Source organism: Antedon mediterranea, chromosome 11, assembly GCF_964355755.1.
Source record: "Antedon mediterranea chromosome 11, ecAntMedi1.1, whole genome shotgun sequence".
Lineage (NCBI taxonomy): Eukaryota > Metazoa > Echinodermata > Crinoidea > Comatulida > Antedonidae > Antedon > Antedon mediterranea.
Window position 1 is genome coordinate 1,290,628 of NC_092680.1, and position 27,981 is coordinate 1,318,608.

The 27,981-nt window shown below is 33.2% G+C and overlaps 1 protein-coding gene across 4 annotated transcripts; it reads left to right on the forward strand.

Moving 5' to 3' along the window:
- The first annotated feature begins 80 nt into the window (after window positions 1-80).
- LOC140062556 (solute carrier family 2, facilitated glucose transporter member 10-like) lies at window positions 81-27,910 on the forward strand. 4 transcript variants are annotated; one of them, XM_072108821.1, is made up of 15 exons: window positions 81-214; window positions 2,503-2,540; window positions 5,705-5,908; window positions 6,272-6,388; window positions 7,784-7,890; window positions 8,784-8,867; window positions 9,346-9,449; window positions 9,620-9,815; window positions 9,955-10,041; window positions 10,471-10,698; window positions 11,043-11,262; window positions 11,543-11,665; window positions 12,090-12,222; window positions 24,922-24,948; window positions 25,597-25,707. In XM_072108821.1, exons 2-14 carry the CDS (start codon window positions 2,531-2,533, stop codon window positions 24,941-24,943), a joined length of 1,635 nt encoding a protein of 544 aa, XP_071964922.1. In that variant the 5' UTR covers window positions 81-214; window positions 2,503-2,530; the 3' UTR covers window positions 24,944-24,948; window positions 25,597-25,707. The 4 variants fall into 4 exon arrangements, with proteins under 4 accessions (XP_071964922.1, XP_071964920.1, XP_071964923.1 ...); XM_072108819.1 differs by lacking the exon at window positions 24,922-24,948 and having other exon boundaries at window positions 25,597-27,910; XM_072108822.1 differs by lacking the exons at window positions 24,922-24,948; window positions 25,597-25,707 and adding an exon at window positions 15,380-15,458.
- The last annotated feature ends 71 nt before the right edge of the window (window positions 27,911-27,981 follow it).

The window sequence follows — 27,981 nt, forward strand, 5'->3', positions numbered from 1 at the left end:
GAAATATCATTTGGAACCAGTCATGCATGAATAAACGACGTAAACACAGGCTGGTGCCGCGACCGAGAGCTAGCAGCAAAGCAGCAGCAGTGGACATGCAGCGGCGGAGCACAGACTAGAGAGACGGGCTTACCTCTCCTAGCTACCTCTAGTCTTAAAAAACACTTCTATTCATTAAAAGAAGGAGGACGAGAGGCATGGAAAACGATGGACGGTAGGTTTTGATACTAGATATTCTGAATAAATAATTGATTTGAGTACAAAAGTAGAATAGAGAGCACTAGGATCTAGGCTAGCTACAGTGAGTTAGTAAAGTAAACCTACTACTAGCTAGGCCTACTACTACTACTAGTACTACTAACTAGGCTAGGCCTACTTGCTGGTCCTCTCTCTAGCCTAGCTAGCTAGTGTAGGTTGGCCTAGTACAGTAGGCCTGGCTAGGCCCCCTAACTTCACTGGCTACTCATCTGGCCTACTAGCTACCTAGCTAGCCTAGACAAGGTGTACAGTAGTCCATATATACTATAGTGAGGATGGGGAAATAATTGGCTGGATGTAAATAAAAATGTATATTTTTCCATCACAATTCCAACATTCAATCCAGAGAAATGACATAACTTGGTATTTCTATTAGGATTTGAAAGAAATTATTTTAGATGACAACAAAATATTATAACAAAATATATTTATAGAAAGTAAACATTCTTAAGAAATTACTAAAATTCCATTATTATATTAATTAATATTATATTATTATTAGGTAAATGTGTAATGCACGTGTCAATTGTATGACCCACTATACGACCCCCGGGAGAGGTGCGTCATGGGTGCGTCATTTACAAATAATTACTGACGCGCGCAGGGGTGCGTCAAAAAACCTAGATGGTACGTCACATCAATGAACAAGGTGTGTCAATGTCCGTCACTTTACCACCCACCATATCATAAACAACATGGTCACAGTGCGTCAAAATGGGTGCGTCATGGTCACCTAAAGGTAAGTCACCTTCATGGTTTTCAAAAGTATGACGCACATCGGACAAATGACGCACCTCTCCCGGGGGTCGTATAGTGGGTCATACAATTGACAAGTGCATAAATGTTTGCTTTATATGGAGAAAATTGTCACTTAGTAAATTTGTTTTTTTATCGTAACAGAATTTGATTTATAAGATGCCAGTAATGTTTTTTTGAAAATGATGTGAGAAATGTTTTTGCTTGTTGTATGTATTGTTAATGTTATGTCTTTGATTTTATTTCAAATCCATACATTTCATAATACAATACATAAAAACAGTCAAATGAACAAAATCAGAGAAAAAACAACGGAAAAACATTTATCCCAACCAAATTAATCCTAAAAAAAGAATTACTGTAGTTTTCATTGCATTAAGTACAGGTTGTTAACAACATGGAGGTAAAACATTTACCTCCATGTTGTTAATATGGAATGAAGTAAAATAAATTAGAACAATTTAATGTGTTTGCTCATATGACGTAATTTAAAGTCGAAATTGTTTAAAATTTGGTAACATTACTAGAAAAGGCTGAAAAAACATAAATCACGCGAAAAAAATATGTTTTTAACGCTACGTGTGCACCGCGTGCGTAAAAATTTTCGCGCGCGTGGGAATTTTTGACATTTTATTCTAAATGATCACCTAACAATTTGAAAAAAAAAATGTCTGTATTAAAACTTTCACCTGTATTTCTTCAACATATAAATAGACACCAGAATAGTGTGTTCACACATGAATTGTTTTCTAAACCAACTGGATTAATATTGAAATTACACATGTCTATGCTGAAACACAGTAATGTTTATTGACAGCAGGCACACTTATGTGTCAAAGGTCATAGACAAGGAAATGATGCCTTTCCTGAGTAGTCTGATCACCTAGCCAATGTGATCCCTCTGATGAAGTTGAACTCTGTTAGAATTAACTGATGTAAGCGCGAGTGCTTAGTTGTTAGCTCCAGTGCTTAGTTATCATTGCACATACAAACTAGTAATATTATCAGCAATACTGATTATTTTTCTGCAGCGTAGTAAGTATAAGCAGAGTTTTTTTTTTTATTTATCCTAACTGGTGATTATTAGTAATTTACAGGTCTTAATGTTGTAAAAATATAATTGAGGTAATGTTAATTGGATTTTGTTAAACAATATTAAGATCATGGAGCTATAAATTAACTTAAATTAAATTCTAATTAATAGCTCCATCTTAAGATGTTTTATAACTAAAACTTATGTTTAGAAATTAAAGCTAACTGCAAATGCCATGCACATTTTTATAATTAAATTGTCTTTAAACTAACCATAGAATAATATGTCAATTTCAAACTTTATCACAAAGTAATGATAAACGATAAACTGTACTGTATTAACATTGTTGTTGTCAAAAATATGAATGCAATTTTATTTTAAAGATTCGCAACAACTTTGTTGTGTATTTGTGTTATTGTTTTTCTCTGGTCACAAAAAAAATGTTGTTTTTCCAGGTAATCTCCGTGGACTTCTGATATCAAAATGGATACTGGTAAATAACATGATGTTATATTAATTATATAATAAAATGTATAGAATACAGTACATAACATTTAATAAATTATGAAATTATTATTCATCAGAAAAGAAAAAATATTTTTAATTATTATTTTAATTTACATTGCAATACAACATTTTTCAAATGAGACATTAATTCATTTTCATTTATTCTTTATTTCGTAATCAAATGTACATATACAGTATAAATATGCATATGTTTAAGAACACGAAAGAACCTTGAAAACAAAATGGAAAATATGTCTTCTGGTCCACTGCACGATTCATAAGGACTATGAGCAACACTACAGATTCTTTTCTATCAAGGACTTTATTATCATAATTTTATCACACTTTAAAATCAATTAGACAGGTAATTAGTTCTATGTGCAACACTTGAAAACATATTGGAACATGCACTTTAGGCGAGTCCTTTTCTACATTAACTGTTATCATCATAAAACGGATGCATCCGGGATAGAGAGTTCATAATTATGTATTAAATTAACACAATTTATGTGTACAATATGACGTGCTCTAATCTCTTGATACTGCTCCACCTGAAATATAAATGAAAAAGATTTTTTGCTTTTTACAATTTTGATGATGGTTGGTGGTGATTTTTATTATTACACTTAGTTTTGACAGTGCTGTATATCACTTTTCAAGAATTTATTAAATATTTTAAAAAAATGCATATTATCCTACTAAAATAATTTTGTATAGATATAACCTTGTTTTTTGTATATCAATGCATCCCCATATTTTTTGTCTAGTGACCTTTAAAAAAGAGCATTTGATTATTAACAATAGAATAACGATAGAAATTGTAGATTGTTTGATTAGTGCAAGCGAACGATACACTTTATTGCACTCTTAAAAAGACAGATTCCAGTTCATGACTTGGACACAAGCGTCATTTTTGTTTGTCATTTTACATTTGAATGTGTACATTGGCCACAGTTATTATAAGTTTGTTTCCATTCAATGCATTTATTCCATGCTTCCATTCAGTGTCTGTACCAATACACAGTAGCCTTTTAAACTATTTGATAGATTTGCATTTCATTTTCAAACAGTTAGTAATGCACTCTACTTTTCTCTGTTACCGTTAGCTCTTTTTTTGTCTTTGTCCACCATATTCCAGAATCCACACTCATAGATGGGCACCATATTCCAGAATCCACACTCATGGATGGGCACCATATTCCAGAATCCACACTCATGGATGGGCACCATATTCCAGAATCCACACTCATAAATGGGCACCATATTCCAGAATCCACACTCATGGATGGGCACCATATTCCCGAATCCACACTCATGGATGGGCACCATATCCCAGAATCCACAATCCACACTCATAAATGGGCACTATATTCCAGAATCCACACTCATGGATGGGCACCATATTCCAGAATCCACACTCATGGATGGGCACCATATTCCAGAATCCACACTCATGGATGGCCACCATATTCCAGAATCCACACTCATAAATGGCCACCATATTCCAGAATCCACACTCATAGATGGGCACCATATTCCAGAATCCACACTCATAAATGGGCACCATATTCCAGAATCCACACTCATAAATGGGCACCATATTCCAGAATCCACACTCATGGATGGGCACCATATTCCAGAATCCACACTCATGGATGGCCACCATATTCCAGAATCCACACTCATGGATGGCCACCATATTCCAGAATCCACACTCATAAATGGGCACCATATTCCAGAATCCACACTCATGGATGGGCACCATATTCCAGAATCCACACTCATGGATGGGCACCATATTCCAGAATCCACACTCATGGATGGGCACCATATTCCAGAATCCACACTCATGGATGGGCACCATATTCCAGAATCCACACTCATGGATGGGCACCATATTCCAGAATCCACACGCATGGATGGGCACCATATTCCAGAATCCACACTCATGGATGGGCACCATATTCCAGAATCCACACTCATGGATGGGCACCATATTCCAGAATCCACACTCATGGATGGCCACCATATTCCAGAATCCACACTCATGGATGGCCACCATATTCCAGAATCCACACTCATGGATGGCCACCATATTCCAGAATCCACACTCATAAATGGGCACCATATCCCAGAATCCACAATCCACACTCATAAATGGGCACTATATTCCAGAATCCACACTCATGGATGGGCACCATATTCCAGAATCCACACTCATGGATGGGCACCATATTCCAGAATCCACACTCATGGATGGCCACCATATTCCAGAATCCACACTCATAAATGGCCACCATATTCCAGAATCCACACTCATAGATGGGCACCATATTCCAGAATCCACACTCATAAATGGGCACCATATTCCAGAATCCACACTCATAAATGGGCACCATATTCCAGAATCCACACTCATGGATGGGCACCATATTCCAGAATCCACACTCATGGATGGCCACCATATTCCAGAATCCACACTCATGGATGGCCACCATATTCCAGAATCCACACTCATAAATGGGCACCATATTCCAGAATCCACACTCATGGATGGGCACCATATTCCAGAATCCACACTCATGGATGGGCACCATATTCCAGAATCCACACTCATGGATGGGCACCATATTCCAGAATCCACACTCATGGATGGGCACCATATTCCAGAATCCACACTCATGGATGGGCACCATATTCCAGAATCCACACTCATGGATGGGCACCATATTCCAGAATCCACACTCATGGATGGGCACCATATTCCAGAATCCACACTCATGGATGGGCACCATATTCCAGAATCCACACTCATGGATGGCCACCATATTCCAGAATCCACACTCATGGATGGCCACCATATTCCAGAATCCACACTCATGGATGGCCACCATATTCCAGAATCCACACTCATAAATGGGCACCATATTTCAAAATACTCGTTCACCAAATAATTTATAGTTAATGAATTGTGATAATAGTATCATTGCATATCTGCAGTGTGTCTATTGTGAGACAGTATTCACATACATGAATAATGTTCATTTATTTATTATAAACTAATATATAAATAACCTGTTCATATGTTAACAAATGAACATCTGTGATAACATTTTGCAATTCCTTTAAATTTCTCACTCTTGTTTTCAGTGAACCTGCTTTCTTCGGAGTATATTATGGAGGACGATTACCGTGAAAATATTAATGGATTTTCTGAGCACAATTTTGATATACAGGAGGATTGTGAAGAAATGAACCCAGTACACAAACCTAGAAAATCAAAGATGACCCCGCATCTTCTACTAGCAACGTTAATGGCTGCTCTGGGGGGAGTGCTCTTTGGCTACGACATAGGTATGTTCATTTTCTTAGCATCAATTTTAAAACTGTAAATGATTACTAAAGGCCAATTTACACAGATGAGCGGTAATGGTAATATAAAATCTATGTTATTTCTTATGACCATTTACTGTACACACAACAGGGAGCGAAAGGGCGGTTTCCTCTCAAGATAGATATAGATTTCTACTTGGAACTTGTTCTCCGCTTAACGCTACAGCTCGTCTGTGTCAATTGGCCTTAATGTTTATAAATGTTTTCATAACAAAACAAATTTACCTTTAATATCTATTTTGCTTAGTTGAATAGTTTAAACATTAATAAAATATCATATTTTTATATTATTTATGTATCATACTTTTTATATTATTTATTTAGGTATTATCGCTGGAGCCATGTTACAGTTACGTGAGGAATTCTCCCTTAGTGATTTACAACAAGAGGTTGTGATTAGTGCTATGCTGTTAGGGGCTGTGTTTGGATCATTGTTAGGTGGTACGTAAAAAATATAATATGTTGATGTTGTATAGCGTTTACCTGTAAGCGCTTCACATTATTATCCTGGTCATTTGATCACATTATTACCCTGGTCATTTGATCAAACATGTGTGGAACACATACTGTACTCTACTAGTTCTAATGATGTTGTAGTCAGCACAGTTGTGTTCAACTTTACCAAAGGACAAGAATGCAATAAGCGTTGGTTTTAAAGACTAATGCACTGTGCACTAATGCACTGTGCACTAATGCACTGTGCCACACACTGATATTATGATAGTTATTGTTATCCTTACACTAGTGATAACTTGTTTTTTATAAAATGATTATTTTGGTTCAACCCTAGCGAGTTAAACATATCAAACAACAAATTTAATTTTAAATTTTTTTACATTTTTTATTTTTTTATAAAATGATTATTTTGGTTCAACCCTAGCGAGTTAAATATATCAAATAACAAATTTTTTATTTTTTATTTTTTATAAAATGATTATTTTGGTTCAATCCTAGCGAGTTAAACATATCAAATAACAAATTTAATTTTGTATTTTTTTAAAATTTATATTTTTTATGTTTAATGTTTATAAATACAGTATTAGACATTTTCAACGGACAAACTATAAACATTTTAATTAAATGAACAGCTTATTCTACTGTGATTCCCTATAACAACATTTATTCAGGTATGATTATTATAAATGACATCAAATATGGTTTTATTATTAGATCATCCAAAACCACTTAGAACTCATATTACATGACGGTAATTAAAGCAAGTTGAGATACTAAAAGTGTTGTTGATGATTGTTGCATTAACAGCACTCCCAAGAGAAATTTAGCCTGTGTTTATTTGAAACCATATGTTTATGGTATTAAATTGGTTAAAATATTACTTTAGATATTTACATCATTTAAATTCCCAGGATAGTTAAAGTAAATGATTTTGATATATTGTTTATGCTGTATCAAAACTGTTTGATAGTTTGATACGATATTATATCATCCATGCCCGATTAGATATTGTGCAGGCCATTGAGGAGGAAAGTTTATAAAATATATCTAAAAGTATCTAGTATTTTGTGTTAAAGAGATATTGTCCCCCTAAAAAAAATGTTTTCACATTTTGGTTGAATATGCTTTTAATGTCACCTAATAGACCAAAAACTGATCCAAATAAAAATATTTACCTTAAAAAATGTGTCTGTCAGACAATGGTTTTTAGTTTAAATTGACTGTCTCTTTTGTCTTTTTGTGAAATCATTTTTTTTTATAGAAGTGAAGGCAATAAATCTTTAAACAAATATGTATACTCTCTTTGTGCCTCTACAAAAGTATTTGTGTACTTGTCTGTATTTGATTATTTGTATATAAGCTTCTTTTTTTTTCTTGTAGGTTTCATAATTGATTCCTTTGGCAGAAGATACTCTCTAATCCTCAACTCATTTGTGTTCACTGCTGGTGGTGTGATTCTCACCTGTGCTACTTCCTTTACAGCTTTGGTAAGACTTTACAAGCTACTAAACTAATGCAATGATTTTAAACTAAACCCTCATCTGAAGGTCAAGAGGTTTTATTATTAATTTTATCATATGATTTGTATACTGTTTACTATTATTTTATTCATAATTTAACTAGTCAAATAAATTCAGTAATACCTCAACAAAATGTTTGTATAAAAGTTTAGAGTTACTGTAAAAAATGTGAGTTGTATTGTAAGATTAAGCTGTATAGTAAATATCCTTTGCTTTGTGTAAAATTACTTTATCAAAGCCCATTTTAATACTTGATGAAATCGGTATGGTTGCAGTATCTAGCAACTACGGTATATAAATTGAAAGGCAAATTACTGAAAATTCAAAATTTAGTAGTCTGTATCTCAATGTGCATACTAGTGGCTACAGTGACTACAATGTTGTCTGTTGGCAGCAAAATGAATATCATGTGTCTCTACTGCAGTTACGTCACAGCTGGTGTGGAGTACACCTCGTCCTTATTGTAGGCACAATTTGTAATTGTAATCAATCAACGGCTTTGTTTAAATTCTACTACTCTAGTTATGAAGCAACCTTATACGGCTCAAAAGCATTTCAAGAAAAATCATGACAAAATTATAACTTGCTGTGTGTATCTATATCAATTTAAAGTTAATGTGACTTGCTTGACTGTGTATGCCACCTGGGATGGATCTAAGGTTTTTTAACTAGGGAGCACCAACATATTTTGTCAAAAATAGATATAGACAAGTAGTTCATAATTTTATTTTAGCTGTCAAAGGGAGAGCCTATAACCCTAGTGGCCCCTGGATCCCCCCATGCTTAATACATTTTTTATTTATAATTTAATAAAATTATTTAAATAAATCCTTTATATTCTTCTGAACATTTTTCTATAGAATATAGGGCGTGTAATTGTAGGATTTGCAGTGTCTCTATCAGCAATTGGTGAATGTATTTACATATCTGAAGTGTCCCCATCTGTAAGTATTTAAAAAAAAAACAATTATGTTGCTAAAAATCGTTTATATTTCAAATTAACCATTAATTCCATGATAAAGCATACTGTAGTAGCATTTAGTGATCGTCATATTTTCTAAATTAATTTTTTTATATAATATTAATATTGTCTTTACATAATGTATTTTATCTTGTTTTAAATGTTCTTTTAAATATTGTTATATTTTTGTAGGGTTTGTGGACACTTTCGTGTTATGGAGCATTGTTGCTGTGGCAACGCCTTCACTGATTGTGTCAAATAAATAAATGAAAAATTAAATTAAATTAAATAATTGCACACTCTGTAGTGGCAAAGGTGCAGTGTACATGTACTGTATATAATTTAGTTATTTTCCATTTTGTGATAATTCTTTTTTATTTGTACTGTAGAAAAGAATAAAAAAGATTTGATTGAAATAGACAGTGATACCAATACATAATTATGGTTCTGTTTCATTTCAGGATCGTCGAGGTCAGTTGGTCTCACTGAATGAATTGGGCATTACTATTGGAATTTTACTAGCATATCTTATCAACTACTTTTTTATTTCTGTTGAAAATGGATGGTAAATATAATATACACTAGCTCTTTCATAGTTATTTGAACTTTAAAAAAAAATATGTTAATTGTTATTATTGATTTTTTTAGTGTAGTCGTAATGTATCTACAATTTGGGGCTGTGTGTGTAGCCAGGAAGATTGAAATAAAAACTAATCATTTTAAATCTAATTTCAGGCGTTTTATGTTTGGTATTTCCATAATACCAGCCATTATACAAGGATGTGGCATGGTAATACTACCCTCAAGTCCTCGTTACTTAATCAAGCGTGGCAAAGTTGAAGAAGCCGTCCGTGTACTTAAATTGTTGCGCGGTGAACATGATGTAAGCGATGAAATTAACGGAATGAAAGCTGGTTTGGCCATTGAGGACGTAAGTCAAATATCACAACTTCCAGGTGTAGGTTATCTAGTAGCCAAGTAAAACTGTTAATGGGTCTATGCAGCCTACCATAATTTGCCTCTATTTTATATATTTCTTTAAATTTAAATATATTTTTTCTCCACCACAGGGCTACTCATTGGCTGATTTGTTCAAACCAAAAGCCAATATGCGTATCCGTATGGTCATTGGTGGAGGTCTTGTATTTTTACAACAGGTAAACAAAAGCTTTTTTTTTTACTCTAAAGCTCTGTCTACACTATCAAAGTGTGATATGCCCAAATATGGTAGCAATATGGCCAAATATGGTATTGTTAGTAATATGACATCATCGTGTCCATATATGGGCACATCACATGTTTTGTCACATAAAGTTTGATAGTGTAGACAGAGCTTAAGGGGTTACATAGTGCAATTGCAAGTATAAATGCTTGAATTATGCAATTGCAGCATGTAACCCCTTAAGCTCTGTCTACACCATCAAACTTTATGTGACAAAAACATGTGATGTGCCCATATATGGACACGATGATGTCATATGACTACCAATACCGTTTTTATTTTGCTTATACATTTTGTAATACATACAGTAAACACTGATATGAAAATGAAAAATTTTGTCAGTTATTTTCTTTTTTACTCACAGATCACAGGTCAAACAAATGTAGTTTACTACGCTCCAACCGTACTCCAAGGAATCGGTTTTGAAAGCAATGTGGCAGCATCTACAGCCACGGTCGGCATTGGTTTTACCAAATTCCTGTCTACTGCCCTCTGTCTTTTAATCGTTGATTATATTGGAAGGCGTAAGTTGCTTTTGTCTGGCGTGACGTGTATGATGTTTTCAATTGTGATTCTTGGTGTAACTACTAAAGTAAGTTTTTAATCTATTCTTCAATAACTTAAATATAACTCAATACTGCAATTTAAAGCAAAAAGTAGTCAAATTGGCTGCCAGCCAATGAGTTTTTGGTTGGATTTAACTGTTTATTTTGTCATTTTATAAGTTAAAACCTAATTTTTTTTTCTACGGAAGTGATTAAATTTGTTTAAAACTACAAAATGGCCTATTCAAAGTCTGATTTTATTAATCTTCATTTTTCATGTTTTTGGGGGACATCTTTAATAATTGTTTACACTATTTGTTTAAAGTGTATGATATTGAGTTTTATTGTAATTAAAGAACTATAAACGTACTAATAATTGACTTTATTTCAGATAAGCCATAAAACAGAAACGCTCAACTCAACCATAATAGATATAGACACAGACATCAATGTTACAAGTACTCCATTTGAATCGACTGACATGACCTCACTTTATCAGAGTTCAAATTTGACATGGGATGAGTCATCAGACTCTAACACAGCAGCTAAAGTAATCTCATTGGTGTCACTTATGATGTTTGTGTCTGCTTATGCATTTAGCTTTGGCCCAGGTAAACAAAATGCATTATATGTTATGAATAGGTAAAAGCATCAGACAATGTCAGTTGAAATTAATATGCATAATTGTTACTTAATTACAAAAAAAAGTCTTTTATGCTAGTGATTGGGTCAAATGGCCAAGTAGGGATGTGAAAACCATAATCATAAAGTCAGTGAATATTTAGTAAACTGACCAGCAGAAATTCAGATATAGTGCGACCAACTTTCATCAATCAAAACTGTAGTAATTTCCATCTTCTCCGCTAATACTTATGGTTTTTTATTTTGTAGTTACATGGTTATTGCTAACCGAAATCTACCCACTCGGTGTTCGTGGAAGAGCGACCTCACTGGCGACGACATTGAACTGGGGAACAAATATGGTGTTGTCACTTACATTCCTAAATCTCATGAGTTAGTTAAATTTGTTTTGCTTTATTTTAAAAGAATTATTAAAAGTTATTTAGACAGGAGACATTTAAGGCAGGGCACAATAAACTGACATTAATTAATCAGCTAGGCTTTGCAATTTATTTGTTTGTATGGTCGAACAAGACTTCTTGGATAAAGATTATATACAATAATAATAATTATATGTATTTCAACAAAGAATTATCTGGCATGGATTTGATCAGTTAACATTTTACTGATGATGAATAAAAGACGTCATCTCTAAAAAAAAATCTCAATGTTGAATAGGAATGGAATAATCTTGGTTCTGACAATCAGTCATCCATTACCCTACAATCATTTACACAGAGAAGAACAACTATGAGGTGACATATACCTAAGTAGTTAAATAAAGTTATAATAAATTCGGACGTAAATTTTGTTTTAGATGCTATAGGTATTGCAACGTTATTCTTGGTGTACGGTGCATTCTGTCTGGTTGCCATACTCTTTATATATGTAGCTGTTCCAGAAACTAAAAACAAGACATTAGAAGAAATATCAAAAGATTTAAGTGAAAGGTTTGTTTTTTTGCTTTTAGAACAAAAATAAATTAAAATGTTCAATAAATTGTCCAGATTTACCTATACTACATTGTAGACATTGAAACATTGTAAAAATTGTCTTGCTGCTATTTTTTACACAGTTTTACATATTTTTGTACAGATATTAACTTTACCGCATACAAAGACATAGAAAAATCTGCCTTATTTACAATTTGTACGCAGTTCGTCAATTTTAGTTCTTCTACTACGCCTTTAAATCTGCCTTGAAAACTCATCTTTTTCTTTCAAATTGAGCTTTCTCATACGCCTTTGATCACTTACTGCTGGAATTGGCGCATTACAAATTCATATTATTATTATTATTATTTACCTCTGTTACTTTGCTCACATGACAGTGCTTGGTAAACAGATACCAAGGGTCAACCAACAAATATAAATTGATAACACTATATCACTCTTCCTTTGGTACACTGTACATATTCTAGGAGGTATTGCTGTAGTGGTTCTTTTGATTCTACGTATATGAATTTGGACAATGATTAAAGGAGAATGTAAATTGTTATGTTACTACTAACTTTAAATACATTAATTTTCCCTTTTTGTTTCTTTTTTACTATTTATATTTGGTTCTTTTTATTCTTTTTTTTTATGTTTATACTTTGCTTTGTTGCATTGTTTTCTTTGTTCATCTTTTTAATTTAATTTGTTTTCTGTTCATAATTTTGTTTATTGTGCCAATATTATTGCCAAGTGCGGATAAACCCTTGTTATTGTCAGGATCTTTTTTTTAGGCTATCGCTCTCTGTAGAGCGATAGCCTATTGTTATTGTCACAAATTTCATTTTTTCGGCTCAATTTTTGTGTCACGCAGATCTCAAAAACGGCGGTAGCAGTTATGTTGTAACTTGGCCAGCAGATGCACGTATATATGTAGTTGTGCAACAAACTTTGGTTTAATGAAAATATGGTCGCGTAGCGTAACTACGCGCGATTTTCTGAAATTCTTAGATTGACTATAACTTGAAAACCAATAGCTATTTTTAAATACCACTTGACACACGTATGCTTCATGTCAAGGGTCATCTTCCTGTATCATCAGCAAAATTTTGAACATTGGTCAAATCGTGCGTACGCGCGCTTTGAAAGTTAAAAATGCTCAAAATCAATTTCTAATCAACTTTCTACACGTTTCAGGACATTTTAAGCATTTCACATTTTTCAAAAAAAATTGCGTTGCGCGCGCGCTATTGCGCACTTCGTTCGTACGCAGCCTAGAAAGCCCGTTTTTGCGCTTGATTATTGTTTTTCATAGTTTTATGATATATTTCTTTCATATTTGATGAATTATGAATGCAAAATAATGACACACGTGCACGTCAAACTTTAAAAATCGTGCGCTTGAAAATTGGTAATTTTATGCAAATTTGTGTAAAAATATGCCTATTTTGAATCGATTATAGCTCTCCGGGATGTCTGGTGACCCCCAATTTTTTTAACCTAATATGTAAGCATATATATTGTAGATATGAATTCATGCAAAATTTTTACCTCTGGGCTGTTGTGACATCATCGTATGGCCACACAAATGTAAAATATAGGGATTTTGTCTCTTTCGACACAGTTCGTCACATTCAATAGAGCGCATACCGCGTAAACGTTATCAATTTACTTCCAATTTTCAATATTTTATTACTAAAATAATTCCTTTTTAGACTTATGAACTTTTTTTTTAATTTGAAAAGGTCATCATTTTCAAATAATTGAATAAACGTGAGTGGTATAAAATAAAAAATAACCGTCAACTAAACCGTTTACAATGCTAATACCGTCAACTGTTGACACTTATTAAACGATTTTGATGTATTCCAGCTGTTCTTTACAATCGTTGTAGTGCAGCCTATTGTAGACTAAGCATAATAAATAACATGTGCGTGTTACGATGCGTTGGGCGATAGCCTAACTCGTCAACGTGACGAGTTCAAATCTAGTTTTTTTTCTTCTTTTTCTGTGTTATTAGTTATCCGCTTAGTAGCGGATAACTCCTTGTAATCGTCCTGTTACTTTTTTTTTTTTTTTTTTTTTTTTTTAGTTATCCCACTTGGCGGATAACTCCTTGTGATTGTATGGGATCATCATTTTTTTTTTTTTCTGTATTATTAGTTATCCGCTTAGTAGCGGATAACTTCTTGTAATCGTCCTGTTACTTTTTTTTTTTTTTTTTTTTCTTATTTCTTTCTCCTCCATTTTTGTGCCTCACGTATCTCAAAAACTTGTAAACTAAACATTTCATAACTTTGTCAACATATGGGCGTTTACGTGAAGTTGTGCACCTCCTATTTTTGAATGACGTCAGAGTTGCGCAACGTGACTTACGTGCGATTTTATGATTTTTTATGATTGATCATAGACTAAAAACCAAGCATAAATTTGTTTTGACACTTTGTGAAAATTTAAGTCATATCGAGGGCAAACTTTTTGTGGATTAAAAATGCCATGTTTTACAAGACGTTACGCGCGCACGCGCATTTCTCCTCTATTTTTGTATCTCGCGTATCTCAAAAACGTGTAAACATAACATTTCATAACTTTGTCAACATATGGGCATTCACGTGAAGTTGTGCACCTCCTATTGTGAATGACGTCAGAAATGCGCAACGTGACTTACGCACGATTTTATGAATTTCGCGTATTTAACATAGATTTAAAACCATATAACAATTTAAATTGAAACTTAGCAAAAGTTTAATTTATATCATGCGCTAACTTTCTGTGGGAAAAAAATTGCGTGTTTTACACAAAGTTACGCGCGCACGCGCATTTAAAATTCAAAATGCGCAAAATTAATTTTTAATCAACTTTCTACGCTGATTATGACATTTTGACCATGTCAAAATTTCCCACGTGCGCGAACAATTTTATGCGCGTGGTGCGCACGTAGCGCTAAAAGTATTTTTTTTTTATTGAATTATGTTTTTCCAGCCTTTTATAGTAATTTTACCAATTTTAAAACAATTTCGACTTACAATTACGTCATACGGGCACGTTGAATTGGATACTTTACGTGCGTTTTTGATGAAAAAGTTAAAAAATTTGTCAAAATTATGCCTTTTTTTAAACAGTCATAGATTCTAAACAACGAGGTAAACTTTTTTTTAATTACATATTCTGGAAGTTGATGAGTTGTAGAAATCGGATCATGAATCAATATGGCTAACCGGACATTGTGACGTCATCGTATGGCCACACGAATGTAAAGTATAGGATTTTTGTCTCTTTCGTTATTGCTCATCATATTCAATGGAGCGCATCACGCCTATCTGTATTCCTTTTTCTCTGAGATTTTAATATTGTCTAGGTCAATCAACTATCTTACGCATGAGTTAAAAATATTTTAATTTTTATGACGTCACCATGCCTAAAAATTTTAATTAACAGCGTCATTAATTTCATCTTTACAGTAAATTTTAATCTGTTATAGCTCGTAAGAATAAAATGTGATAATCACGATTAAAACGTTTTCAGGAAGCTATGGGATTGTAGATACGAAATCATGTGAACTTTTCGCCAATCAGATGTTGTGACGTCATCATATGGCCAGTTAAATAAACAAAGTCATATTTTCATCTTTTGCGTCATAGTTCATTACATTTAAAAAAGCGCGCATTAACATTTCACGTATTCAAATTTCTTCTAAACGTTAATATGTTGTTGCTGAGATAATTTTCTTCCGAAATTACTACAGTACCTTCGCGTTTCCTTTTGAAAATTAAAATAAAATACGGGTCCCGTAATTTCACCTATTTTACACTGTTTGTGACATGTATACAGATTATACTGTGTATACTATATGACAGAAAATATACAGCATTCAGTACTAACAACACATCATATTCTTCAGTTCAGGTCATAATGACATAATTTTTTTCGGTGTGCAATATTCCAACGTATGACGTGCACGTGGCGTTTGTCGTGGTGCGGATAACTAACTCGTCAAAGTGACGAGTTTCATTCTTTCTTTCTGTCAATTTTGTGTCTCGCGTATCTCAAAAACTTGTAAACAAAACATTTTATAACTTTGTCAACATGTGGGCATTCACGTGAAATTGTGCACCTCCTATTGTGAATGACGTCAGAATTGCGCAACGTGATTTACGCGCGTTTTAACGAATTTCGCGTATTTAACATAGATCGAAAACCATATAGCAATTTAAATTGAAACTTAACAAAAGTTTAATTTATATCTTGCGCTAACTGACTGTGGGAAAAAAATGGCATGTTTCACACGAAGTTACGCGCGCACGCGCGTTTAAAATTTCAAAATGCGAAAAATCAATTTCTAATCAACTTTCTACGCGTTTCATGACATTTTGAGCAAGTCAAAAATTCCCACGTGCGCGCATTTTTTTACGCGCGCGGTGGCCACGTACCGTGAAAAACATCTTTTTTTCGTATGAATTATGTTTTTCCAGCCTTCTAGAGTAATTTTACCATTTTAAAACCATTTTTGACTTAAAATTACGTCATACGAGCACGTCGAATTGGAAAATTTTCGCGCGTTTTTGATGAAAAAGTTCCAAAATTCATGAAAATTATGCCTTTTTTTAAACAGTCATAGATTCTAAACTATGAGGTGAACTTTTTTTTAAATTACATATTCTGGAAGTTAATGAGTTGTAGATATCGGATGATGGATCAATATGGCTAACCGGACATTGTGACGTCATCGTATGGCCACACGAATGCAAAATATAGGAATTTTTTCTCTTCGTTATTGCTCATCACATTCAATGGAGCGCATCACGCTTATCCGTATTCCATTTTCTGCAAGATTTTAATACTGTCTAGGTCAATCAACTATCTTTCCAATGAGTTAAAAATATTTAAATTTTTATAACGTCATCATGTCTAAAAATGTAAATAACGTGGGTCACTTATTTTCATCTTTACAGTAAATTTCAATCTGTTATAGCTCGTAAGAATAAAAAGTGATAATCATGATTAAAACGTTTTCTGGAAGCTATTGGATTGTAGATACGAATTCATGTAAAAATTTTGCTAATCAGATGTTATGACGTCATCATATGGCCAGTTAACTAAAAAATGTCGTATTTTCACCTTTTGCGTCATAGTTTATCACATTTAAAAGAGCGCGCATCTATATTTTACGTATTCAAATTCCTTCTACATGTTAATATGTTGTTGCTGAGATAATTTCCTTCCGAAATTGCTATCTTAGAGTTTAATTTTGATACCGTAGCCATGTTAAAAATATGAATAAATGGCGGGTCCCATAATTTCACCTATTCTGCACTGTATGTAATATGTATACATATTATACTGTTTATACTGTATAATATGACACAAAATTGACAGAATTCAGCACTAACAACATATCATATTTTTCAGGTCATAATGCCATAATCTTTTTCTGTGTGCAATATTCCAACGTATGACGTGCACGTGGCGTTTGTCGTGCGGATAACTAACTCGTCAAAGTGACGAGTTTCATTCTTCTTTCCTTCCTTCCTTTTTGTGAGTCGCGTTTCTCTAAAATGTGTAAACATAACATTTCATAACTTTGACAACATATGGGCATTTACGTGAAGTTGTGCACCTCCTATTTTTGAATGACGTCATAGTTGCGCAACGTGACTTACGCGCAATTTTATGAATTTCAATGATTGATCATAGATTAAAAACCAAAAGTCATTTAGTATTGACACTTTGACAAAATTTAAGTCATATTAGGGGCAAACTTTCTACGGATTAAAAATGGCATGTTTCACAAAAAGTTACGCGCGCACGCGCATTTAAAATTTCAAAATGCGCAAAATTAATTTCTAATCAACTTTTTACGCGTTTCATGTCATTTTGAGCATGTCAAAAATTCCCACGGGCGCGCAATTTTTTACGCACGCGGTGCGCACGTAGCGATAAAAACATATTTTTTTCTCTTGAATTATATTTTTCAAGCCTTTCCTAGTAATTTTGAAAACAATTTAGAACTTTTCCAGTTTAAATAACGCCATACGAACACGTTGAATTAGACAATTTGTGCGCGTTTTTTATGAAAAAGCTTAAAAAATCATCAAAATAATGTCTTTTTTTAAACAGTCATAGTTTCTAAAGTAAACCGTGAACCGTTTATTTTTATTACAAAATCTAGAAGTTGATGAGTTGCAGATATCGGATCATGCATCGATAAGGCTAAAAAAACATTGTGACGTAATCGTATGGCCACACGAATGTAAAATATAGGATTTTTGTCTGTTTCGTTATTGCTCATCACATTCAATGGAGCGCATCACGCTTATCTGTATTCCTTTTTCTCCTATATTTATATATTGTCTAGGTCAATCAACTTTCTTTAGCATGAGATAAAAATATTTAAATTTTTATAACGTCATCATGCCTAAAAATTTTAATTACGTGGGTCATTAATTTCATCTTTACAGTAAATTTTAATCTGTAATAGCTCGTAAGAATAAAATGTGATAATCACGATTAAAACGTTTTCTGGAAGCTATAGGATTGTAGATACGAATTCATGTAAACATTTTGCCAATCGGATGTTGTGACGTCATCATATTGCCAGTTGAATAAAAAAAGTCGTATTTTCATATTTTGCGTAATAGTTCATCACATTTAAATGTGCGCGCACCAACATTTTACGTATTCAAATTTCTTCTACACGTTAATATGTTGTTGCTAAGATAATTTTCTTCAGAAATTGCTATCGTTGTGTTGTTTTTTTTATGACGTCATCATGTTAAATATTTGAATTAAAGGCAGGTCCCATAATTCAGTTAATATGTCATATAATATACAGTAGTACAATGTACACCAGCATAGTCTCTGATGTGAGCAAATTGTTGTTTGCCGCCCTCTGTATCATGTAGAATTAATGACTCCTTTTATACACAGTGTACTGTATAATTATAATACAAGGCGAAAATACAGGACCACCTCTTATTATAGTTTTTAACTTATGACGTGCACGTGGCATCTGTCGTGCGGATAACTAACTCGTCAAAGTGACGAGTTTCATGTCTAGTTCTTATTTCTTTCCTTCCATTTTTGTGTAGAGCGTTTCTCTAACATGTGTAAACATAACATTTCATAACTTTGAAAACATGTGGGCATTTACGTGAAGTTGTGTACCTCCTATTTTTTAATGACGTCAGAGTTGCGCAACGTGACTTACGCGCGATTTATGATTTGTTATGATTGATCATAGATTAAAAACTAAAAGTGATTTTTAATTGACACTTTGTGAAATTATAATTTATATCATGCGCTAACTTTCTGTTGGGAAAAAATTGCGTGTTTTACACAAAGTTACGCGCGCACGCGCATTTAAAATTTCAAAATGCGCAAAAATAATTTCTAATCAACTTTCTACGCGTTTCATGTCATTTTAAGCATGTCAAAAATTACCGCGCGCGCGAAAAATATTACGCGTACGGTGCGCATAGAGCATGAAAATCATGTTTTTTTCTCTTGAATTGTGATTTTCCAGCCTTTCCTACTCATTTTCAAAAAGATTGACATCATTTCAAATTAAAATTACGTCATACGAACACGTTGATTTAGCCCATTTGCGCGCGTTTTAGTTGAAAAAGTTACAAAATGTTGTCAAAATTATGCCTATTTTGAATCTTTTATAGCTTCTCAGGATCAACGATTACCCCTAATTTTTGTAATTAATATGTAAGCAGATATGTTGTAGATATGAATTCATGCAGAATTTTTACCTCACGGATGTTGTGACGTCATCATATGGCCACACGAATGTAAAATATAGGATTTTATTGTCTTTCGTTATTGCTCATCATATTCAATGGAGCGCATCACGCTTATACGTATTCCTTTTTCTCCGAGATTTTAATATTGTCTAGGTCAATCAACTATCTTTCACATGGGATAAAAATATTTTAATTTTTATGACGTCATCATGCCTAACAATTTTAATTACGTGGGTCATTAATTTCATCTTTACAGTAAATTTTAATCTGTTATAGCCCTTAAAAATAAAATTTGATAATCACGATTAAAACATTTTCTGGAAGCTATTGGATTGTAGATATGAAATCATGTAAAAATTTTGCCAATCGGATGTTGTGACGTCATCATATGACCAGTTAAATAAAAAAGTCGTATTTTCATCTTTTGCGTCATAATTTATTCCATTTAAAAGAGCGCGCAATAATATTTTACGTATTTAAATTTCTTCTACACATTAATATGTTGTTGCAGAGATAATTTCCTTCCGAAATTGCTATCTTAGTGTTTCATTTTGATACCGTCGCCATGTTAAAAATTGGAATAAATGGCGGGTCCAGTCATTTCACCTATTCTACACTGTATGTAATATGTATACAGATTATATTGTATATACTATATGACAAAAAATAACAGAATTCAGCAATAACAACATATCATATTCTTCAGTTCAGGTCATATTGCCATAATATTTTTCTGTGTGCAATATTCTAACGTATGACGTGCACGTGGCCTTTGTCGTGCGGATAACTAACTCGTCAAAGTGACGAGTTACATGTCTAGTTTTTTTCTTATTTCTTTCTCCCTCATTTTTGTGCCTCACGTATCTCAAAAACTTGTAAACATAACATTTCATAACTTTGTCAACATATGGGCATTTACGTGAAGTTGTGCACCTCCTATTTTTAAATGACGTCAGAGTTGCGCAACGTGACTTACGTGCGATTTTATGATTTTTTATGATTGATCATAGACTAAAAACCAAGCATCAATTTGTTTTGACACTTTGTGAAAATTTAAGTCATATCAAGGGCAAACTTTTTGTGGATTAAAAATGCCATGTTTTACAAGACGTTACGCGCGCACGCGCATTTCTCCTCTATTTTTGTATCTCGCGTATCTCAAAAACGTGTAAACATAACATTTCATAACTTTGTCAACATATGGGCATTCACGTGAAGTTGTGCACCTCCTATTGTGAATGACGTCAGAAATGCGCAACGTGACTTACGCACGATTTTATGAATTTCGCGTATTTAACATAGATTTAAAACCATATAACAATTTAAATTGAAATTTAGCAAAACTTTAATTTATATCATGCGCTAACTTTTTGTGGAAAAAAATTGCGTGTTTTACACAAAGTTACGCGCGCACGCGCATTTAAAATTAAAAATTCGCAAAATTAATTTTTAATCAACTTTCTACGCTGATCATGACATTTTGACCATGTCAAAATTTCCCACGCGCGCGAACAATTTTATGCGCGTGGTGCGCACGTAGCGCTAAAAGTATTTTTTTTTTATTGAATTATGTTTTTCCAGCCTTTTATAGTAATTTTACAAATTTTAAAACAATTTCGACTTACAATTACGTCATACGGGCACGTTGAATTGGATACTTTACGTGCGTTTTTGATGAAAAAGTTAAAAAATTTGTCAAAATTATGCCTTTTTTTAAACAGTCATAGATTCTAAACAACGAGGTGAACTTTTTTTTAATTACATATTCTGGAAGTTGACGAGTTGTAGAAATCGGATCATGAATCAATATGGCTAACCGGACATTGTGACGTCATCGTATGGCCACACGAATGTAAAATATAGGATTTTTGTTTCTTTCGTTATTGCTCATCATATTCAATGGAGCGCATCACGCCTATCTGTATTCCTTTTTCTCTGAGATTTTAATATTGTCTAGGTCAATCAACTATCTTACGCATGAGTTAAAAATATTTTAATTTTTATGACGTCACCATGCCTAAAAATTTTAATTAACAGCGTCATTAATTTCATCTTTACAGTAAATTTTAATCTGTTATAGCTCGTAAGAATAAAATGTGATAATCACGATTAAAACGTTTTCAGGAAGCTATGGGATTGTAGATACGAAATCATGTGAACTTTTCAGCAATCAGATGTTGTGACGTCATCATATGGCCAGTTAAATAAACAAAGTCATATTTTCATCTTTTGCGTCATAGTTCATTACATTTAAAAAAGCGCGCATTAATATTTCACGTATTCAAATTTCTTCTAAACGTTAATATGTTGTTGCTGAGATAATTTTCTTCCGAAATTACTACTGTACCTTCGCGTTTCCTTTTGAAAATTAAAATAAAATACGGGTCCCGTAATTTCACCTATTTTACACTGTTTGTGACATGTATACAGATTATACTGTGTATACTATATGACAGAAAATATACAGCATTCAGCACTAACAACATATCATATTCTTCAGTTCAGGTCATAATGACATAATCTTTTTCGGTGTGCAATATTCCAACGTATGACGTGCACGTGGCGTTTGTCGTGCGGATAACTAACTCGTCAAAGTGACGAGTTTCATGTCTAGTTCTTCTTTCTTTCTCCTCCATTTTTGTGTCTCGCGTATCTCAAAAACTTGTACACATAACATTTCATAACTTTGTCATCATATGGACATTTACGTGAAGTTGTGCACCTCCTATTTTTTAATGACGTCAGAGTTGCGCAACGTGACTTACGCGCGATTTTATGAATTTCATTGATTGATCATAGGATAAAAAATAAAAGTCATTTTGTATTGACACTTGGTGAATATTTAAGTCATATCAAGGGCAAACTTTCTATGGATTAAAAATGGCATGTTTTACAAGAAGTTACGTGCACACGCGCATTTCTCCTCCATTTTTGTGTCTCGCGTATCTCAAAAACGTGTAAATATAACATTTCATAACTTTGTCAACATATGGGCATTCACGTGAAGTTGTGCACCTCCTATTGTGAATGACCTCAGAAATGCGCAACGTGACTTACGCGCGATTTTATGAATTTCGCGTATTTAACATAGATTGAAAACCATATAACAATTTAAATTGAAACTTAGCAAAAGTTTTAATTTATATCTTGCGCTAACTTTTTGTGCACTAAAAATGGCATGTTTTACACGAAGTTACGCGCGCACGCGCATTTAAAATTTAAAATGCGCAAAATTAATTTCTAATCAACTTTCTACGCTGATCATGACATTTTGAGCATGTCAAAAATTCCCACGCGCGCGAACAATCTTACGCGCGTGGTCCGCATGTAGCGCTAAAAACATCTTTTTTGCGTGAATTATGTTTTTTCAGCCTTTTATAGTAATTTTATCAACTTTTAAAACAATTTAGACTTAAAATTACGTCATACGAGCACGTCGAATTGTACAATTTGTGCGTGTTTTTAATGAAAAAATAAAAAAATTCGTCAAAATTATGCCTTTTTTTAAACAATCATAGATTCTAAACTACGAGGTAAACTTTTTTTTACTTACATATTCTGGAAGGTGATGAGTTGTAGATATCGGATCATTAATCAATATGGTTAACCGGACATTGTGACGTCATCGTATGGCCACACGAATGTAAAATATATGATTTTTGTCTCTTTCGTTATTGCTCCTCACATTAAATGGAGCGCATCACCAATATCTGTATTCCTTTTTCTCCGAGATTTTAATATTGTCTAGGTCAATCAACTATCTTACGCATGTGTTAAAAATATTTAATTTTTATGACATCATCATGCCTAAAAATTTAAATTAGGTGTATACAGATTATACTGTGTACTTTAAAATGTATATACTATGACACAAAATAGACAGAATTTAGTACTAACAACATATCATATTCTTCAGTTCAGGTCATAATGCCATAATCTTTTTCTGTGTGCAACATTCCAACGTATGACGTGCACGTGGCGTTTGTCGAGCGGATAACTAACTCGTCAAAGTGACGAGTTTCATGTCTAGTTCTTCTTTCTTTCCCAGAATTTTGTGTCACGTGTATCTCAAATTCTGATCAACATTAGATCGTATAACTTTGTCAGAAGATTTACCTCTATCTGTAGAAGTGCAGGACAGCTCGTTTTTTTACTATAGAGTCGCGCAGCGTAAGCTACGCGCGATTTTATGAATTTCGCGTATTTAACATAGACTAAAAAGCAAAAGGGATTTTGTAATGACACTTGGTGAACATTTAAGTCATATCAGGGGCAAACTTTCTATGGATTAAAAATGGCATGTTTGACATAAAGTTACGTGCGCACGCGCATTTAAAGTTTCAAAATGCGCAAAATTAATTTCTAATCAACTTTCTACGCTGATCATGACATTTTAAGCATGTCAAAAATTCCCACGCGCGCGAAAAAAATTACGCGTAAGGTGGGCACAGAGCATGAAAATCATGTGTTTTTTTCTTGAATTATGATTTTACAGCCTTTCTTAGTCATTTTAAAAAAGATTTACATCATTTCAAATTAAAATGACGTCATACGAGCACGTTGATTTAGACCATTTGCGCGCGTTTTAGTTGAAAAAGTTACAAATATTGTCAAAATAATGCCTATTTTGAATCTATTATAGCTCCTCAGGATCATCCACGACCCCAATTTTTTTAATTTAATATGTAAGCAGATATGTTGTAGATATGAATTCATGCAGAATGTTTACCTCTCGGATGTTCTGACGGCATCGTATGGCCACACGAATGTAAAATAGAGGATTTTTTACTCTTTCGTTATTGCTCATCACATTAAATAGAGCGCATCTCACTTTTACGTGCCCAAAATTCTTCAAATTTGTTTTAATGTAATTATTGAGATAAAATGGATCTCCACAGCATTCTTTCTCATTTTTTCAATTTTAATTTTATAAATTTAGTTTTTGTTTTATTATTACGTTCTTATTAAGGGCAAAGGTATATGCATATTAACAGAGGTAGGTTTGTTGACTGCCAACACTAGGTTCGGAGCATCTTGGCTTGATATATGAATTTTCTCCGCTCTTTTCTAATTTCTTTTTTCTTACTACAGTATGACAAACATAAGTGTACCATTGACTGCGAATGAAACATAATTTTTTTTTACTTCTAAATTTCAATTAACTTAACTTTGGTGGTTGGACTTTTGTTCCCATTTGGGTTATTTTACAATGGGTTTGCCTACAATATACCTATGTGGATTATTTTGCATGACATAGTCCAAGTAGATATCTTTATCTTTCATTAATAAACTCTAACTTAATATAGATACAAGCCTGATAACTCATTTTGAAGTCATTGACTTACCTGTATCTTGATTTCATTTGTAATTGTAATACTTTTCTCAATTATGTAATCAAAATATTAATATTGTTTGTAAAATGGACACTAAAATATTGTTAATCTGACTTAATTTATTTTAAATTTTAATACATTTACTCAATTTATATATGTTACATATTTGACTTAGTATAATCCTATGCTTGTATTTATTACCATTATAATAATCAAAACATTTGCAATGCAAGAGAGAAAAATGTACAATGTTTAACACAAGTACAACTGCATATCCTATCATTTACTAAATCTAAAATTTGGCTTCACAGAAAATTCTCAAACAGCAGAAGAAGAGAACCTGTATCGTTGCCGACCAGGATACGTGGGTTACAGTTACCAGTTAATGCACAGCGATATACGTCTATGCCTTCAGAAGAATGTTGAGAATGGAGATAATAGACTTCTAACTTCCTTAAAGTAGTGATCAGATACACTTCACTGGAGCGTGGCATTTTTCAAATCATTACTATGAGCCTTTAGGTGGATTCAGTCAAAGTGATTAGATTGTGCTGTTGTGGTCCAGTATGATTTTTTACTCAAAGAGTTACTGTGAGGAGAAGGCACAGTGGCCTAATTGATGAGATGTATGTAAAGATTCTGGACATCAAATTACTACAGAGTGTACCACATTAATAAGATCTTGGTCACCATTAAGTAAGCAAACATACTGTACTACAGAGTGTTACCATCTTGATGAGATCTTGGTCACCATTAAGTAAGCAGGGATACTGTACTAGAGAGTGTACCATCTTGATGAGATCTTGGTCACCATTAAGTAAGCAGAGCTACTGTACTACAGAGTGTTACCATCTTGATGAGATCTTGGTCACCATTAAGTAAGCAGAGATACTGTACTACAGAGTGTACCATCTTGAGATCTTTGTCACCATTAAGTAAGCAGAGATACTGTACCTACAGAGTGTACCATCTTGATGAGATCTTGGTCACCATTAAGTAAGCAGAGATACTGTACTACAGAGTGTACCATCTTGAGATCTTGGTCACCATTAAGTAAGCAGAGATACTGTACCTACAGAGTGTACCATCTTGATGAGATCTTGGTCACCATTAAGTAAGCAGAGATACTGTACCTACAGAGTGTACCATCTTGATGAGATCTTGGTCACCATTAAGTAAGCAGAGATACTGTACTACAGAGTGTTACCATCTTGATGAGATCTTGGTCACCATTAAGTAAGCAGAGATACTGTACCTACAGAGTGTACCATCTTGATGAGATCTTGGTCACCATTAAGTAAGCAGAGATACTGTACTACAGAGTGTTACCATCTTGATGAGATCTTGGTCACCATTAAGTAAGCAGAGATACTGTACCTACAGAGTGTACCATCTTGATGAGATCTTGGTCACCATTAAGTAAACAGAGATACTGTACCTACAGAGTGTTACCATCTTGAGATCTTTGTCACCATTAAGTAAGCAGAGATACTGTACCTACAGAGTGTACCATCTTGAGATCTTGGTCACCATTAAGTAAGCAGAGATACTGTACCTACAGAGTGTACCATCTTGATGAGATCTTGGTCACCATTAAGTAAACAGAGATACTGTACTACAGAGTGTACCATCTTGATCTATACATTCACCATTTAGTGAGCAGATAGTAGTTGCAACATAGATAAAAAATGAAGTAGTGTATAAAAAGTGATATATATATTATGAAGGCCATTTAACAACAGTCAGGATTTAATCAATTGTGTGTAAATTATTTAATTTCATTCATAATTGGTGAAGTAATACTCTACCTTGATTGACTTGTCGCCATGGAGCAGCGCCACCATATAATCATATTCTAGTAAACTATATTTTTGGATAATAGAAAGGTGCAATTAATTGTTTGCACAATCATTGGATGGTTAAAGTGTCTATTTTGTGCCTAGCCTGTGTTAACAGACATATGCCTTTACTTCCAAGATAGTGGATATGTCCATGAGCTACGCTCTCAACAACCCTGCATATTGCATATCTCGCCATTTATTTATTTAGATGTCCAAGTGTTGGCATGTTAATTTTTAACTCAGTTTATCTAGGTAGGTGTCACTCATAGACTACCAGCAACACTATTGTTTTGTGTTATCTGAATATTGCTATGTATTCTTTTACTTACAGAGTATGTTTTTATTCTATAGATGTTTTTAAGTTGGTTTATAATTTAGATTTTCTATCATAGTTTTATAATTTCCTATATAATATATTATTTTTATGAGTAATATTTAATTATATTTTTAAAACGCACATTAAAGTAGTATTGGCACAGTATTAAAAGTAGTAAAGTGTATAAAATGTATTTAGTATTATGCTTCTCCAATAATATAGTGTAAAACGTTGTTTTTTCTGTAAAAAAGAATTATAAAATGTATTATTTATTGGATATGACTGCAATAATACAGTTAAAATTTTGTTATCGGAGCCGTACATATCTTCCAACAACCAATTGTTTCAGTAATATATAAATATTCCTTATTTTTCTAAATAATAGTACTTAACTTAAATCATGAAAGTGTGTTCATTAAAAGAAAAAGTAGTTTAGTTTTAATTTATATAATTTTACGAAAAATTGAACCTGCTATAGAATTTATTTTTATATGTTGAAATACATACTAGGTTTACTTATTTGCAATAAAAGATGTGTA

Coding starts and splice junctions, on each gene's coding strand:
- LOC140062556 (XM_072108819.1), top strand. Junction 6,389..7,783: donor GTTTGGATCATTGTTAGGTG/GTACGTAAAAAA, acceptor TTTTTCTTGTAG/GTTTCATAATTGATTCCTTT. Junction 12,223..25,596: donor TCAAAAGATTTAAGTGAAAG/GTTTGTTTTTTT, acceptor TTGGCTTCACAG/AAAATTCTCAAACAGCAGAA.